At 35.2% G+C, this 17,674-nt stretch overlaps 1 protein-coding gene across 7 annotated transcripts in view; it reads left to right on the forward strand.

The window, feature by feature from the left end:
- LOC110021343 (tRNA pseudouridine(38/39) synthase) overlaps nucleotides 1-17,674 on the forward strand; it is an 81,378-nt gene that overhangs the window by 4,275 nt on the left and 59,429 nt on the right. For all 7 annotated transcript variants that reach the window (XM_020719796.1, XM_020719801.1, XM_020719798.1 and 4 more), the window contains exons 3-6: nucleotides 7,224-7,376; nucleotides 7,464-7,524; nucleotides 16,145-16,214; nucleotides 16,668-16,713. In XM_020719796.1, the coding sequence (XP_020575455.1) occupies nucleotides 7,224-7,376; nucleotides 7,464-7,524; nucleotides 16,145-16,214; nucleotides 16,668-16,713 (330 nt within the window). The remainder of the gene's footprint in view (nucleotides 1-7,223; nucleotides 7,377-7,463; nucleotides 7,525-16,144; nucleotides 16,215-16,667; nucleotides 16,714-17,674) is intronic.

Below are 17,674 nucleotides of genomic sequence, written 5' to 3' on the forward strand. Positions count from 1 at the left end.
GACATCCGAGATTTACTTTTGTAGTCTTCTGCATGGAAACGCAGGAGAGTCATCCTGAAAGTTATCTCCGACCTGGGCTAGCAGGACCTCCGGGTCCCTTTTTCGTTCTGCGGCGCAGTAGAAAGTCGTTCTCAAATTGCATAAAAGACGACTAACCAGATCTTTTCTCTTGTCTGTTGTGCATTCCGGTGGAGATGAAAAAATGTTGAGTTTTCCTGCTGCACCACTAGAAGAGATTTTTCTGTTGATGTGGTGGCGATATATGGAGAATCTCCGCCCGAAATTTTGGGAAGGTGATGCCGCCTTTACTCGAAAATGAGCTGACTTTTTGTAGCCCTTTATTTGCCTGATTTAGCATTTACACATGATGATGATGTGTTTGTACGTACGTTTTGTTTAAAGTAATAAAAATTTTGATGTTGCTTATGAGCTGTGATTTTGCTTTTACTTATGGGGTGTTTTTGCCCCACTTCTGGGTTGCATATTGGTGTCGACCTCTTTTGAGGATTATGCCTTTTGAGGTTTTTTGGCTTTTCAAACATGCGAAAGTCTGTAATCAAAGTTAGCACGTCTATTTATATAAAAATAGAATCACATCCTTTTTTAGAATCTCGTGCCTTCTGAGGCTGTGCCTTCTCAGGCCTATATTTCTTAGGCTTATGTCTTATAAGAGCTTGAAATGAATTGATGCCTTCTGAGGCTCGTTGTCTTCTGTTATTTTTGATGTATTTTTGCTTTCTGAGGCTTGTAGCCTTTTGAGGTCTTTGATGTACCTATGTCTTTTGAGGTTTGTAGCCTTCTGAGGTCTTTGCTATACATGTGTCTTTTGAGGCTTGCAACCTTCTAAGGTTTTTGATGTATATGTGCTTTCGGAGGCTTGTTGTCTTCTACGGGGTTTGAGTGAAGACCCTGTTAACCACTTGCTCTCTTGGAGTCTTTCTATTGTGGACCCTGTCCACTACTAGCTTCTCATCTAGATTCGTCTTTTGTTTGTTTTCGAGGGGAATGGTAGCTTCTATCGAGTCTTGCTTATTGGGCTCAACTTCTAGCGGTATCGTATCTTCCCATCGAGTTTTGCCTTTTAGGCTTGACTTCTGGGGGCATGGTAGCTTCCCATTGACACTGCCTATTTGACTTGTCTTTTAGGAGCATCGTAGTTTCCCATTAAGTCTTTGCCTCATAGGATCGACTTTTAGGGATACCATATCTTCCCATCAAGTTTTGCTGATTGAGATTGACTTTTAGGGGTATTGGCAGAGATCTTGTCTGCCGCTGCGAATGTTCGACTTTTCCCAGGCTGTTAGCTGAAGCGCGTCTGTTTGACGACTATAACCTGCAGTGGAAGAAGTCAATTGTAATTCACAAAGGATGCAAAGCCTGTCCATGGTTGTATAACTGGAGATGTTCAATAACGTTAACATATGTTGGAGCAGAGTAAAGATAATCCTTTATGGATTTGAGACCCGTCCTAGATTGTATAGTTGGAGCATCTTCTCAACAACACTAACCTATGATTGTCAAGGTATTTTGAAATCAACTAAGGATGGTTTATCTATCTGAGATTTTTTGCCAAAGCTTCTGTTTTATAACCGTAACCTGTCATAAAAGTGGTCGTAGGAAATTCACCAAAGATTTTTGACTTAATCAAGGCTGTATGTCGAAGCTTTTGCTTGAAGACTGCAACCTATAATGGAAGAGGTCAAATCGAGTTCTCTTGAGATCGATTAAGCCTAGAATGAGATGTCAAATATGTTTTGTGTTTCTCAAGATTGGGGCGTAGGACGCAATGAACCGTATGTTTTCTTGAAAATATGACTGCATCCATGCTTAAACATTGAAACTTTTTCCACATGAACTTGTAAAGCAGCTCATATATTGAGCCTTGAAGAAATCAGCTTATTGATCCAGTTGAAGAGGAACTCTAGTATGATGCAGGGGCGTTGAAGAAGTGTTATTTGTGACAAAATTTGCCCATAGTCTTGGAGCGATTTTCAAAGGCTTGTTGCCTGAATGAAATGTGAATGATTATGCTACCGCAGTAGTGTCGAGGAAGTTAAAGTGAACGACCTTTTGAGGCTGCACTAAAGGTTGGTCCAATCTGGAGGAAGTTGTGAATGACTTTGTGTCTGAATAATACGCGGGAAGACAACCCCACTACAATCATGCCCGGGCATTAATGTGAACAACATTTCGAGACTGCAGTGAATGTTGCTTCCCCACATCGAAGGATGCTCTAAAGATGATCTTCAAGATGCAAAGGATGTACATCATTGGGAAAAGTAGTGGCTCGACGTCTCAGAGTTGAAGACAGTGCTGAACGAGGCTTCGCTTCCCACAAATGACGCCAAACTGATACGTGCTAGAAAATTCGCTACAATAGAGTAATATATATTCGTTTTAGCATGTTACGAAGATTCAACACACACTCAGAAGAGAGACAATAATTAATAATGACACAAAAAAAATTTTATGTGGAAAACCCGTAAAGAGAAAAATCACGGGGCCTGACTTAGAGATCTACCATGAGTTGATAATTACAGAGATTCATTGTCCCACAAACAGGAAAGTATTACTAAGGGTCAGTTTGGCACAGCTTATTGGCTGCGATGCATTTTGAAAACGCAAGCGGAGGCGTTTGATTTGTGTCTGAATAAGACGCGAGAAGACAACCCCACTACAATCATGCCCGGGCATTAATGTGAACGACATTTTGAGATTGCAGTGAAGATTGCTCCCCCACATCGAAGAATGCTCTAAAGATGATCTTCAAGATGCAAAGGAGATTTCTTCGCCAGTTAAATGATGTATATTATTGGGAAAAAAAGTAGTGGCTCGACGTCTCAAAGTTGAAGACAATGCAAAACGAGACTTCGCTTCCAGCAAACGAAGTCAAACTGATGCGTGCTAGAAAATTCGCGGCAATAGAGTAATATATTATCGTCTTAGCATTGTACGAATGTTCAACACACACTCAAAGGAGAGACAATAATTAATAATGACACAAAAAAATTTTATATGGAAAACCCGTAAAGAGAAACCACGGTGTCTGACTTAGAGATTTACAGTAAGTTGATAATTACAAAGATTCATTGTCCTACAAACAGAAAAGTGTTACTACGAGTCCGTTTGACGTAGCTTATTGGTTGCGGTGCATTTTGAAAACGCAAGGAGAGGTGTTTGATTTGGGCGTGTGGGGTGAGTTTCACGTTAATATGTAAAAATTTTTATTAAACGCGGCCGTGGGTTCGGTTCTGCGGCCTTCATTTGTGTGAAATATTTTACGGGGCTGCCCTCTTGCGCTTTGTCTGCCCTTGTCTCGTTCCAGAGAGAAGAGTCGCAGAGGAGAAGATCGAAGGTTATGCTTGCTCGCCATGTGCCGCACATCGCCTAGCTCGGTGTTGCAGGTCGAAGCCTCATCTACATCACTCCAGCTCTTTTGTTTTCGCCCAAAACCACCGTCTTCGTAAATGAAACCTCGCAATACAATCGCGATTTGAGCTAGTAGGGAAGGCCAAAATGAGATCGCGACATACAAAGACTAGCGATACTCCCATCTTTCTCATTTTTCTGCTCCGCTCCTACTAGAAACTATCGGGGAAGGTAAGCCTGTTCACGCAATCCTTCCAAATGTGGATGTTAAAATTTTGGATTCTAGTGTGACATTTCTTCCTAACTAGTTGACCTTTTTGTTGTTATTAGAAAATTAAAGCATATCTATATTAACACTGATTTTTTTCATGTGGATTTGGTGACAAGATTCATTATTATTATTATTAAATAAAATGATATTTTTTTGTAATATTTTATTTTTAGGTATTTATCTTATTTTTTATACTATTTTGAAGTGATTTTTTTGGTTCTAAACCATCAAATATATAACCATGATAGCTCTGTTGCAAGTAGCACAACTGCACAGGGGCAAAATGACAATTTATCCAGAAACAACTGCAAATCAGTTGTTTTCCAAACACACAAACCAAACAGTAAGCCAGCTTATCCGGATCAGCTGCCGATTAACAGCTTATCTGAATAAACTGGATGAACTGCAGTTGTCCCAAACAAACCCTAAGTTTTTCGAATTAAAACTTCGATGTAAGAACAATTTCTTCGTGAAAAAGAGACGGTGCTCGATGATGATTGACGGGCCGAAAACTTGTGGTCAATGACGATCGACAGGTGGTGGTTGACGGTGGTCGACGGTTGCCAACGACGACAGGGGTGATGATGAACTTCAATTTCTCAAAGCTTTAAGCTCTTCCTCAAGCCTCAAACTCTTCTCCAAGCTTCAAGCTCTTCTCCCCGCTCATGAGAGGGGTGGGGCCCTATTTATAGATCCCTGACTACAATTAATGATGGAATTAAACCATTCTGATCGAACGACTTGTAGAGATTCCCTTGATCATACAACATTTAATGGCCATTTGAGTATCTTAATGTTGTCAGAGTTGAGTGATCTTGACCCTTGAGTTTACTATAAGCTCCCAGGTTTGACATCCATTTGATCTTCCAAATATGTTCGAAAAACTTTCAATTGTTTATCATCTTGATTGGTTTGGATTGGACCAATTTTAGTACCATTGAATCTGTCCCATTAAGCCGATTAGTTTGACTATAAGTTTGCTGAAATCAGAATTCTGGATCACTGTTAATCAAATTTTGAACATTTCTTGCTTAAAAGATTGCCTCAAGATCGATGTCATCTTCGAGATTTGTGCCGGATGATGGAGATTTGTTGGAGGCGTATTAAGGATGAATTTTTTTCACGACTTCAATTAGTGAGTTTCATTTGCCCATTAATTTTTGGTTGGTGAGCAGTGCTATAACATCGTTTTGTATCGAGTGTTCTGAATAATTCTTCCCAAAAGCTATTCACGATTTCTTTTTTAATCTAGTAGTATTTTGGTGGGCACTTCATTGCGTTTGATAACATTTGATATGAAAATTGTTTCCTTTGTTGCCACTGTGAAATGCTATGGTGAGTTGAATTTGTGTATACATAATGTCTTAATGATGCTCTGGATAGTGGCCATGATAGTTATTTTTCCACAAGAGGATCATAGGCAAATTATGAAATCCATCGTGAGGCCTACCCATGCTACTAATGGAACCGAAATATGCTAAGATAATCCTATAAGAATGAGGATTTAATACTTAGTGATTTAGCATGCCTGACAATTTTTTTCACTCTTGAACCTTATATTTTATCGATGTCTGGTAAATGTGTCTAGCTAGTAGATGTAATATTTTTGTAATTCTGCCATGGTTGACAATGACACTGGAATGATTTATTTGCAAGACTTTTGTCCTAATGATAAAATCTTTCCAATTTTTTAGCTGATGTCATCTTGAACAAAGTAATTTGCATAAGTGTCTGGATTTTCTTGGATATCATGCATCAATTGATTTAGTTGCTATTTTGTATGTCTTGTCCCAATAGTCCTGAATGGTTTTTTGGCATGTTCTTAATGCAAAGTTTGCTTCCAGTAAATATTCTCTCTATTTTACTTAAGCTCTTGTAATAAAAATGGTTCTGCTTGTAAATGAAGGATAGTTGCATATTTTTGTTTAATTTCTCGTGAACATTATTGTGAAATATTTTCATATAATTAGATCGGGGAATTTAAAAAATATAAATAAAATTATTTTTATGTTTAAGCTTTAATGTTTTAATATTTGGGATGTTCATGAAGGAGTTAATACTTTGTGGGATAAAATAACGATTGCTATTAATCAAATTGCAAAAGAAGTGCTTGGAGAATCAAAAGGAAAAGCTCTTATGAATAAAAAAAATTTGTGGTGGAATAATAATGTGCAAGAAAATAAAACAAATCAGAAAATTTGTTATAAAAATTGATTTAAATATAAAAGCTTAGAGAAATTGAAAAAGTATAAGAAAATTTGTTATAAAAATTGATTTAAATATAAAAGTTTAGAGAAATTGAAAAAGTATATGGGGTCTTGTAAGGGGTCTAAGAGAATAATATGTGATAGTAATAATTTTATTTTTATTAATATTTATTTTATATTAGATACTAAAATGGGTGAAAAATATATGTATAAACTAGTCAAGCAAAGAGATAAGAAAAGTAAATATTTTAGTTCATTTAAAGTGTATTAAAAATTTAAATCATATAGTGCTTTTCTTAGATGAGGATATTCAACATAGATGGATAAGATATTTTGATAAACTTTTGAATGAAGATTATGAAAATACGATCAACTCTAATGTTGTTAATACCGTAAATAATAACAAAATTCTTTATTTATACCATTATATTAGTAAAACATAAGTTGATGATGCTTTAAAGGAAATTCAGTATGGGAAAGCAATAGAATTTGATGCTATTTCAATAGAAATGTGAAAATATTTAGAAAATCTGAAAATTTTTTAGGTTACTAAACTTTTTAATAAAAATATCACAATAAGTCACAGGAGATGTGCAAGAGTTTGTAAATTATAGAGGAATTAAGTTAATGTTTAATACATTAAAGTTATGGGAGAGACTAATTGAACATTGATAATGACGTGATACAAAAATTTCTCAAAATCAGTTTGGATTCATTTTTGGCAAGTCTACTATTTAAGTTATAAATTTATTGAGAGATTTGATGGAGAAATATAGAGATTAAGAAGGTTCTACATATGATTTTTGTTGATTTAGAAAAAGCTTATGATAATCTTTCAAGAGAAGTATTTTGGAGAGTTCTAGAAAAAAAGATGTTAAAATTGCTTATATTCAAGTCATTAAAGATATATATACCATAGCTTTTACTTGTTTTACATAAGGAGGATTGACCAAATATTTTTCTATTTCAGTTGGATTACATCAGTAATCGGCTTTAAGCCCATATCTTTTTGCTTTAGTATAAATATTCTTACTGGATGATAACAGGAGTTTCGTGTATGTTTTTCACTGATAATATTCTTCTCGTAGATAAGACTAGAGAGAGGGTTCAGGAAAAAACCTGAATTATGGAGGTCAATTTTAGAATCTAAAGGTTTTTGTTTTAGTAGATCTAAAACTGAATACATGGAATGCAATTTTAGTAGTAGTTGTTGTTGCTGTAGGTGCTACATGAGGTTGCCTTGATTCCATCAATTTGATTTTGCCTTGTCTTTCTTGCTATAAAAATGATGTGATCCCATCTCAAGATAGCGAGTCTAAGAATTTACTGAATGGTGATTTTTTGTCGTTTTTCATATCATATTTGGTTAATTTCAGGTTAAGGAGGCAGAGCCTACTGCTCATTCTTTTGCAAAATCTGAAGGAGCCTGCCTAAGTATACAACAAGATAGCGAATTGTCAGTATGTGAATCAAATACCAACACCTTACACTCTAATAATCTTTCTGACGTTTTGCATAAGGAAGACAAGGTGTTGAAAGTAACTCATTGCTTATGTTTATTCCATTTATTATTTGTAGAATATTTCTAATAAGAAATTATTCTCGTAATCAATTAGCATAGTTTGAATGTTGAGAGGTTTTCCAATTGCACGAGCCTTGAGCAAGCAAATCCATCAGGTATATTCCTGCTCTTGTTTTATCAATGGACATATTGGGTTTGTTATTTTTTTAGTAGGTGTCTAGATATAAAACATTTAAATACACATTGATACCAAAAAAACCATCACTTATCTGAGAACTTGTTTCTGTGACGAAGAATACCAAAAATGGGTCATTTGGTAGGTTAGGGGTGGGAATTTTTCCCAATTATAAGCCCTAACATCCTTATTATTTTTTCACTCTTGTTGCATACCATCACTAGTCAAATTAAATGTACTGAAATTATAAAGAAAATAGGCTTATGAAGGTTATCGTGCAATTTAAATCATATATATCATCTAATTGGGAACATTTTTCAATAAAATATTTTTTGATCATAGTGCTAGGAACATGTTTGGTAACTAATCTGAAACAAGAAGGAAAATTTACTATAATCTTGTTCTGCTTGAGCTCATGTTCGATACTGTAATCTTATACATAGAAACAATAAGGGAAATGTACATACCTAGCACAAAATTCTTATTTGTATTAAATAGCCACCAAAATAGAGACAGTCATCCCCATTAAAATTAAGGGGTTCAAAACAAAGAACACAACATATTCCCTACTTGTAAACAAATCCAGATCAGAAATGAATAACCTTCACAAGTGCCAACATCAAAATAAAGGTTATGTTAAAACATTTTACAAAATGAAATTACATCAAGAGGGTTTGTTGTACTACAAAAATTAATGTCAGAAGTCATCTTTCAACTAAATTATCAATTGCATTTCAATCAAAACACGTAAAAGTAGGTTTAATCAAACATTGCGATTTTCGTAGAAGAAGCGTAAGTAATGAACCCTCCTCTCATGTGCCATGAACGTGAAAATATCCCTCTTGACGAGATCTTCAATTAACTTCAATGAGTAGAGATATAAAGGAATATCCTCATCAATTTCTGGTATCTGTTCCAAAATTTTTATTACATAAGGAATGAATGAAGATTGTTGTGCAGTGGTAGCCTCAAAAGGTAAGTTTGCACATGCTGTAACTAGCTTTGATATTTCGCTTCTTAGGTACGCAGAACTAATTTTTTTAATTATGAGTTGCCCTTGCTTTTAAAGAAGGTGGTGTAATTGCATTGCTAGATTCACTAAGATCAGCCCTGCCATGTGGTGCTCTTTGAGTAGGATCGATTGGGTTCTCCTTAGGCTCTTGCGATCCCTGAGGAGTCAAATAATGTTCACCAGTTCCAACAACCCCACAAAACATAACACAAATCTTCTTCTCTAGCTCTGTTTCAACGAAACCTAAATTTTTTAGTATTTGACACTACCTGTAATTCATATAATTAGAAGGACTCATGTCTAACAAGTTTATGTGCAAGGGAAAATATAAATACTAATGTGTCAAAATAGATTTCACCTCTAAGTTCTCTTGCACCATTCTGCTGATGTATGTATGGTGTTTTTTGTAGTATCCCAACTAAGTCCAGCGAGCCCTCTTTTGAGTTCTTTCCAAACTTTACAATCCTTTTTTAATTAGTCTCATTTACTCTTTGATTGAGTTTGGTCATAGACTTTTCGAGTTTTCTCTTGAAAAATTTTAATAATGTAATGCCAACCTTTTTTGTTAAAAGGTGTGATTGTCCTATTTTTCTAACTTAATCTTTCATACAAATATTATAGAAAAACATTATTGTTTTTTTGTCCCATATAGCAAACGATGCACCGTTTCTTGTGTTGTCCATTTGTATTTCTAAAGGCATAATTCCATAAAGAGAGCAAATTGATGAGTTTCAAGAACATGTTGCAAGCAAAAACCATACAAACATAAGGAGCACATTTTGACACATGCAGTGATGACAAAGGACAAACAAAACTCTGGGGTGTTTTTATCAATCTCATCAAAAGACTCACCAAAAACCAACAAACATAACTCTTCAGTTATTTTTTTTCCTTGCAGAGATAAAAATAGCACCTGAGAAGGATCGATCACCTCTCACAACTCCAAAAAAAAAATGCATCAAAACATGAGAATTCTCTATTCGTTAAATTAGTGCATCAATTTTTAACAAGGTATTGAGCAAACTTACATAGGTTACTAATCAAACAGTGAATAATACTTTTGCATAACAATTTTGCATGATAATTTTGCATAACAAAATAGCCCATCCCATTTGCACTAATGTAAAAATGTTATTGACAATTTCTTGTAAGGTAATAATCAATCCATAACCCCACATTGCATAATTATTATATAAATCATTCGAGCCCCAACAAATATATATGCATGCTCAATAAAGATATACTATAACTTCTTTCTTTCAAACAAAAAGATTTATAACCATTGTTTCTATAAAGTCAGAAAAATTCATTGGTTTAATTGTTATAACCGTGAAAGTATCATGATCAAAGAGATTTGTATAGACATGTGTTCTGATTTTAGCATCATTCATAAAAATATTCCAGAACGGAACTATAATTATCATTTCTTCCTTCCCTTTTCTCCTCCACAAAATCATATTCAAGATCCACATATTTTTCGAGATAAAAAATACCAAATAGCAACTTTCTGTGTTCATGAAATTGCAAAAGGAATGTAAAGTGGATCCCCACATTACAGTGCCACAAGAAAAATGGGAATGAAGAATTTATATTATGACAAACGTATTTCTTAAGGAAGTTAAATGGGAGAGAAGAAGAATGGAAGAGAAGTGAAATAGGGGAGAAGAAGAATGTCGGAGAAGATAATTGTGAGATGAGAAGGTTGACGCAGAAGTTACAGGACGAGCGGCGAAGGTGATACGAGGTATCGCCAGGGTTCGTGAGCTCGGGAGGAGAAGGCACAGAGGAGAAATCGGGAGCGCTCTTAATGAGGAGCTAGGGCACGAATCGGCGAGTGGCAGAAAAGAAGATTGATATTAGCGAACGATGAAACACAGGGTCCAACCCGCGATCGCGGTTGTATAGTACTCAATAACGATGTTTGCGACCGACCGATGGAAACACATGAAACAAATCAATTTAAATGCGATTCAAATTAAAAACGCGGTTTTAAATGCCCAGCCAAACGCACACTTAGTAGGTACAACAAGAGGAGTTTGATATTGTCTGATTTTAAAGATATTATAATGATATGATGATAAACAAAAAGTTCAACTTAATATTCACCAACCCTTCCTTCATCGCTTTGTCTTGACTGCTGATGTTAGTCATGATTTCCCTTATTCTAGGTGTTCATGTGGCTTTGTTCACGTGTAGCGATTGCGATGCCCATCATCTCTCTACAATTGTGAATGGAGATGCCTTGGCACCATCCACGACTAGGGCTTTGCACAATTTTGTCCACACAGACTAGTTTCATGGCTCGCGTTTGCATGATTGTTGTCAACTATGGCTAGGGTGGCACAAATTGACGTCAAAGCAGTGCTTTTGTGAGGCATTGTATGCGCAGATTAGTTTCTCATCTCTTTTCCTATGCGACATAGGTGTGGGGTTCTACGAGGTTCCTTTGAGTTTGTTGTACTGACATAAAATTACAGCATCACCATCTGTTATTTTCACTGCTTTTTTGGTTCCTAGGGCTGCCATCATTTGGCCGTTCTTTTCTCTTTCAACGTTGATTGTTTATCGCTCTATCAAATGCTAATAGTCTTGTGTGATCTATAATCCTAACAGTAGTTCACTATCTCTATCCTCTGTGGCCTTTCATATTTTGGAGGTTGTTCATCTTCCTTTTGTCTCCATGTTTGGGCCTGCTAGAACTCAACCTCCGTGCTCTTTTGCAAAATTTGTTCATTGTTTAAATTTTGTATATATATATATATATATATGACTTAGGCCTCGTTTGAGAAGCCAGTGAAGCTTAGAGAAAATAATTTTTACAAAATATTTTTTCATATATATATATATATATATATATATATATATATATCACTAAAATAAAATTTTATTGATAGTAAGAAGATGCAAAGATTTTAGTGAGCAGATGCTAAGAGCTCACTGTTGCAAAATTTGTTCATCGTTTAAATTTTATATGTATATATATATATATCGCTAAATTAAAATTTCATTGATAGTAAGAAGATACAAATATTTTAGTGTGCAGATGCTAAGAGCTCACTCACAAGGCATATAAGACCTTTAGTCATTTTTTCTTCTTCCTAATTTTGTAAATTTGTCAATCATCTTTCGATGGTTGTCCCAACTTATCACTAAGTTGTTCATCAATGGTATCAACTTTAAGGGCTTCTACTGGAAACTAGCTAAACATCCTCCTATATATTCTTGAGTTCCTTTAGTCATTTTTTCTTCTTCCTAATTTTGTAAAATTGTCAATCATCTTTCGATGGTTGTCTCAACTTATCACTGAGTTGTTCATCAATGGTATCAGCTCCTACCTGTGGCAAACTTTGAATTTTGCACTCTGCCAAGGTATGTGGGCCCTCAACATCAACAACAACTGTTTCCATAGCTAATGAAGCATTATCTGGCACCAAAATGAGAGTATCCTCATTTTCAGCAACATGAGGGGGTTGAGGTAGTGAGGGGTACTTCTCTGGGGCAAAATTAGTGACAATATCCTCTATAGTTGCAATTTTCACAATTTCAACAGTTTAAATAGGTGCTTCTTGAGTAGTTAGGTGAGACACTTGAGATTGGGGTCTCAAATTTGGATGGAGCTTGAAATATTTTTCAAGTGTGTCAAAACATCTTACAATGGTTGCAATAGTATGGTATTTGTTTCATGACAATCTATTGCCAAGACCTATTATGTACAGTGCCAAGCTAAATTTCTTCAATATCAGGTAAAGTGATATCTCTCTCCACAGGATCCTGGCAAAGAAGGTCTGGTAAGATTAAAAGTGGGTAAATCTAATTTCGTTGGTCTCCCTAGCATGACCCCAATGGAATAAAGGACCTAATGGTTGAAAATATGCAACTTAAGTCTAGGTAACTTAAAACCATATTGGTGATGTAGGTGGTTCTTGATTATGATCAAATTTAGAAGACCACTTGAGCAATTTCATAATTTTTCTTTCAATGGGGAGGAATTTTCTAGAAAAAAATCCTAGCTTAGTCTTCGTCTGTAGTCAAATATACCATCACATGTCTCTCATCAAAGAGACCCACCTTCCATTTTCCTACAAGTTTGAGATTAGTTAGGTGAGACACTTGAGATTGGGGTCTCAAATTTGGGATGCCCCAATTAAAATTTCTCAATGAGTGTGAATTTACATTTTTTAACCGGAGTAGAGACTTTGAGGTTTGAAAAAATAAGAGCGGCCTTACCAACATTCCTACAAGCCCTCTTAAAAAATAAACAGTCGGCTTTCCCTTCAACAGAGTCATGATAGATCTAAGGAAACACCACATGCTCAACAACCTTCTAAGAGTTTAGACACTTACCAAGCGTCTCAACAAAAGATTCTTTGTCTAGATACTGATTAGAGCGAGGAACAGTTGCCATCAAAGCAGAAGAATGGAGAAAGGATGCTCAACAACCTTCTAAGAGTTTAGACACTTACCAAGCATCTCAACAAAAGATTCTTTGTCTAGATACTGATTCGAGCGAGGAACAGTTGCCATCGAAGCAGAAAAATGGAGAAAGGATGTTGCGAGGGGAGGGTTTGTCAAACAGAGGAGCCGTTGTGCCGAAGAAGAGGATGAAGGAGCAGACCGCGGGTGCAATCTATGTCGAAGCTGATGAAACCTTGCGTGCGGCTTTTTCGATGACAAAAGTCTTTCACCTGGTTGGACGAGTCGGGATTGAATGAGAGGAAGAAGGCAAGACTCTGTGAAGCTGAAGCTTCGTGCGTGAGCTAGGGCGGCGACGAACCTGCTACGACGCTCCGCTTCCCTTCTTTATCGAGCATGACGAGGCTTCATGCGAGAGCTAGGGTGGCGATGAACCTGCTACGACGCTCACCTTCCCTTCATATATATATATATATATATATTTCATTCAACCAATTTTTATTTGTCTTTCATAAGAATTCAAAGACTCAACTCAACACAGATAATCGTCATATTTTTAAGACAAGACCACTCTCTTCTTTTATGATGATGAGATTTCTATGCCTGCTGGATCCCTAGCTCCCTCATAGGCAATTTTTTGATGGGTCATCTTATCGTGGATGCAATTCACAAATTTGTATTTGCTTTGTACTTTTAGTTTGTAGATCAGTATTCAGTTTACCTTATTGATCTTGACTTCTTTTTATTAAAATTATTTTAGAAGTAATTTATATTAAAATATTTTTAAGACACTCCTACTATATTAATGAGTTCTCGATGTGCATGTTAAAATGGTCTCCCCATGTTAATTATTTTGTGGAGTCTCCTATTAATTTAGTTTGGATTTCATTTCCGCAGTTTCACATGTAATACCTCAACTATTCTACATTATTCTTCTTGACTTTAATCTTTTGAAAATCTTTACAATTGGATATTACATTAGCTCATGGTGTTTGGCCCATTGTGGCTGTAGTGTTGGCGAGAGTGGAATTTATTTCTCTATTTCATAAAAAGGTATGGATTGGGTTTTTATTGTTTGGATATAATAGATAAAAGGTAAATTTTTAAAATATCCTCCATACTGTTCCTCTTGTTTTTTTCTGGAATTAATTCTCTGATTATTGCGATGTTCCCATTCATCATGAGCATAAAAAATTTCAATCTCAATCACAAGAGCTTCCACCTGATGAGTTTTAGGTAGAAGATCACCCTTTTTTTCTTCAAGTATTTTCTCAAAATCTGTTGCCAAGTTTACTTTACCTTCTGGAGAAAGTGATTAATTATCCTGCTTATGCTAGCTCTTTGGCGTTGATCACTTTGTCTATTATTGAAATTAACACTAAGAGTTCTCTACTAGTTTTGGAAATACCTCAACCACTTCCTATTGGAGAACAAAAATGATGATTATTTGCCATAATATTTATATGATTCTAATTGAATGTTTCAAAGTGCCGACCTTTTGGTGAATGAAGTATTTTATGTTCTTTATATTAGAAGGGACATAAATTAGAAAAAAATCCATCACCACACTTCTATTTTCATTAGGTTTCAAGCTAGAAAATGCCAATGATATCTTTGTATTTGATAGTCTTGCTGGATTTTTTATTTTAATCTGGCATTTCTTAATAAATACCCTTGATGTACTCATGTCATTATCTCGTGATATATTTTGCTTAAAAAAATGAATATTCACCAACCAAATTCAGATCAAACTTGAATTTGGGATGATGTCTAAGTTAGGATGAGGATTTGCATAAAGCATTTTTAGAAATCTCATAATGAATAAAAACGAGTGTTTGTTTGCCTAAAAAAGTAGAAGCTTGCTTTTATAATGGTGAAACCAATTCTTGTGAAGAAAATGAAGTTGATTGAGTGAAAAATGATGGAAACGAAATCGGACCAAAATTCGACAAACCACCCAGCATGTTTGCAACAATATATTAAGAAGCCTCTAATATGGCTGGATTAACTGTAACAGGGGGCCTAGTGTGGTGCAGGATCTGCCAAGGAGGGAGGCCATTGAGTTGATAGTAGCAAGAAAGGGAAAGTAGAGAAGAAAATCCCGAAAGAGGTGAGGAACAGAGGGCAGTTAATTTGGAATGAGGACAAGCAAATGCTATTTGGAGAGTTGAGCGAGAATCTGTGTGAAAAATAAAGCAAAGATATAGCCATAGAAAACTCAACAATGGCTTTTTGAGATAGGCTCTGGCTTTGGTAGATCCTAGAAGCACGAGCCAAAGTCCTCATGCACACGAGCATGGGGAAGAGGGGGCGATTGAAAGCAACAGAACCTTGTGGGAGAGATTGTGTCATGTATATGCTTGCAGGCGGGCAACCTTTGTACGAAGTTGCATGCAGAGACGTAGTGAAGGTGAGTGGTAGAGTTGTTTGCGAGAGCAGTGGTGTCTGCTCGCGGGGAATGCAAAGAGCAGTGGCGTAGTTCACCAACAATAACATCTCAGTTATATGAATTCCTGCATATGCCTTTATGACAGCCGGGCAAGTACGAAGAACAGATTAAGAAGGTTATGCAGGTGCAGACTGCCTTTTGTGGAAGCTTTGAGGTTTTCAATGGGATTATCTTTCTTATTTGAGAATCAGAAGAATTTTGGAGAAGGAAAGTTTTGTGAGTTTGTTGAGATATTAAGGAAAGTGCTAAATTTCTTTTGGAGAATTAGGAACATATCACAAACTTGGAATAGTATGTTTGATAGTATTTTGAAAGCAACTTTAAATAAAAAATGAGGAATTTGTTAAGATGCTATGAGTTTATCATGTGATGTTTATGCGTGTGATATTCATAGGCAAACGAGAAGTGCTCTATTTGTTGAAGGAGAATTTGGAAGAGAAATACATACCGGGCAATCTTATAAGATCATGTTAGATATTTTTAAATGCTTACAATAGGATTTTAGATTTTAATTTTGAAGATGGGAGGAAGGGAAAGCTGTCTTAGGTAGCCTAAAAATGTTTAAAGCTTGCATGTCATGCTAAATTACACTCTTTTTATGCCAGAAACTATTTGGTTTACAAACTCAGAATGCTTTTATATTATTCTGATTAGTTTTTATTTAACAGTTTTTTCTTTTTTCTTCTCATATTTTTCTAGCCTTGTAATTCCTTTTCTCCCACACAGGTCAATATATTACCACGCATGAATGTGCCAGAAGATATGTTGCTCTGAAAATCATTTATTTTGGCCAAAGGTTATCAGCTGAGATTTCTTTCATTTGATTTGCTTCTATTGATATCTTATTTCTATTATACAGCTGAACTCATAATGCTCAAGCGCTATTATGAATTTTCATTTAAAAAATATGTGACGAGAGCGAAAGAGTCGCTCTCTAATCTTTTTATATATGCTGCCTTGCTGTACATAAATATGCCTAAGTTTTCCACTCATTATGTTTTTGCTCATAGGAGAATGGAATTATATCTTTTCTACTTTAAAATTTTCTATCTCTAAGTTGTAAGTACAAGTTGTCGTCCACAGATAAAATATAATGTCACCTTTTAAGTGATTAGTTTCACAAATGTCTTTAGATGAGGGTGTTATGTATGCTTTTTGTGTGTTTATGTGTATGTGTGCATCAGTATACATTCATATGAGTGTGTGATATGTGTGCACTTATCTCTTATGTATGCCATGATTTATGTAGGTTTTACGGTTTTGCTTCACAGACACAAATGGAACCAACTGTTGAGGTACTTAAAGGAGTCAAATCTCTTTTATTTATTATCTGCATTCTGGCTGAATGTTGTTAAACTTGTGCGTTTTTATATTTTTTAGTTGCTATGCCAATAAGTTTATAAATAATGTAATGATTATATAAGAGGTTTTTGTAGATATCTCTTTGTAAAGTTTGCATTTCTGCATGTACACTTTGAATTTTCAAGTCAATGACCTTTCTCTCTATTAGCAGAATTTCTTCGATATGTTTATTCTATTTCTTTCAAGCGCAATGTACAAAATATATTCCATGAAGAAGCTTTTGGTTCAAGACCCATGAATAGCACTTTATTTAAATAAGTGCTTTAACTTAAAATTTATATGCCTTTCCTAGAAATGTATATTGGTTCTGTCAAGTTCACACCACCTCCCATAAAATCAATCTTTAAGCGAAATTCAAATTTTAGTGCAATCAAGCGCTGAGAGTTATTATTGTGTCAAATCAGTTTTTTTAATGACAGATACAAACTAGCTCGAAGTCGTTGATGAAAATCTCCTAGTGAGGGGTACTGAAGCAATTAATGAGCATGCAATATACTTCTTATCAAACATCATGAACAACTGTGAAAGTTGTTTCTTGGTCTTGAGTTTTCCAAGTACAAATCTTGAATAATTGAGCAAATCATACATTTGAAATTAAGTTTATAGTTTAGTAACTTTAATTTAGACTAAAACTCATCTCTTTTTATGAAAATTTGAAAACACATAATTTACTCCAAATAATAATTTATAAATCATTCAAAATAGAAAATTTGCAAGAAGTCTATGATTAATAAAAACAACATGACATTCAAGATTCTGTGTAATCACACATGATGATCAAGGTGAGTCTGATTTTTTGTTTCTTCAAATGCCAACCAAATGATGTAGATGATGACAACATCTTGGGGGAATATAAGTAACACTGATTTTGTTGCTGCTGTTCCCAGAAGAACT

This window comes from Phalaenopsis equestris, unplaced genomic scaffold (assembly GCF_001263595.1).
Source record: "Phalaenopsis equestris unplaced genomic scaffold, ASM126359v1 Scaffold000134, whole genome shotgun sequence".
Classification (NCBI taxonomy): Eukaryota; Viridiplantae; Streptophyta; class Magnoliopsida; order Asparagales; family Orchidaceae; genus Phalaenopsis; species Phalaenopsis equestris.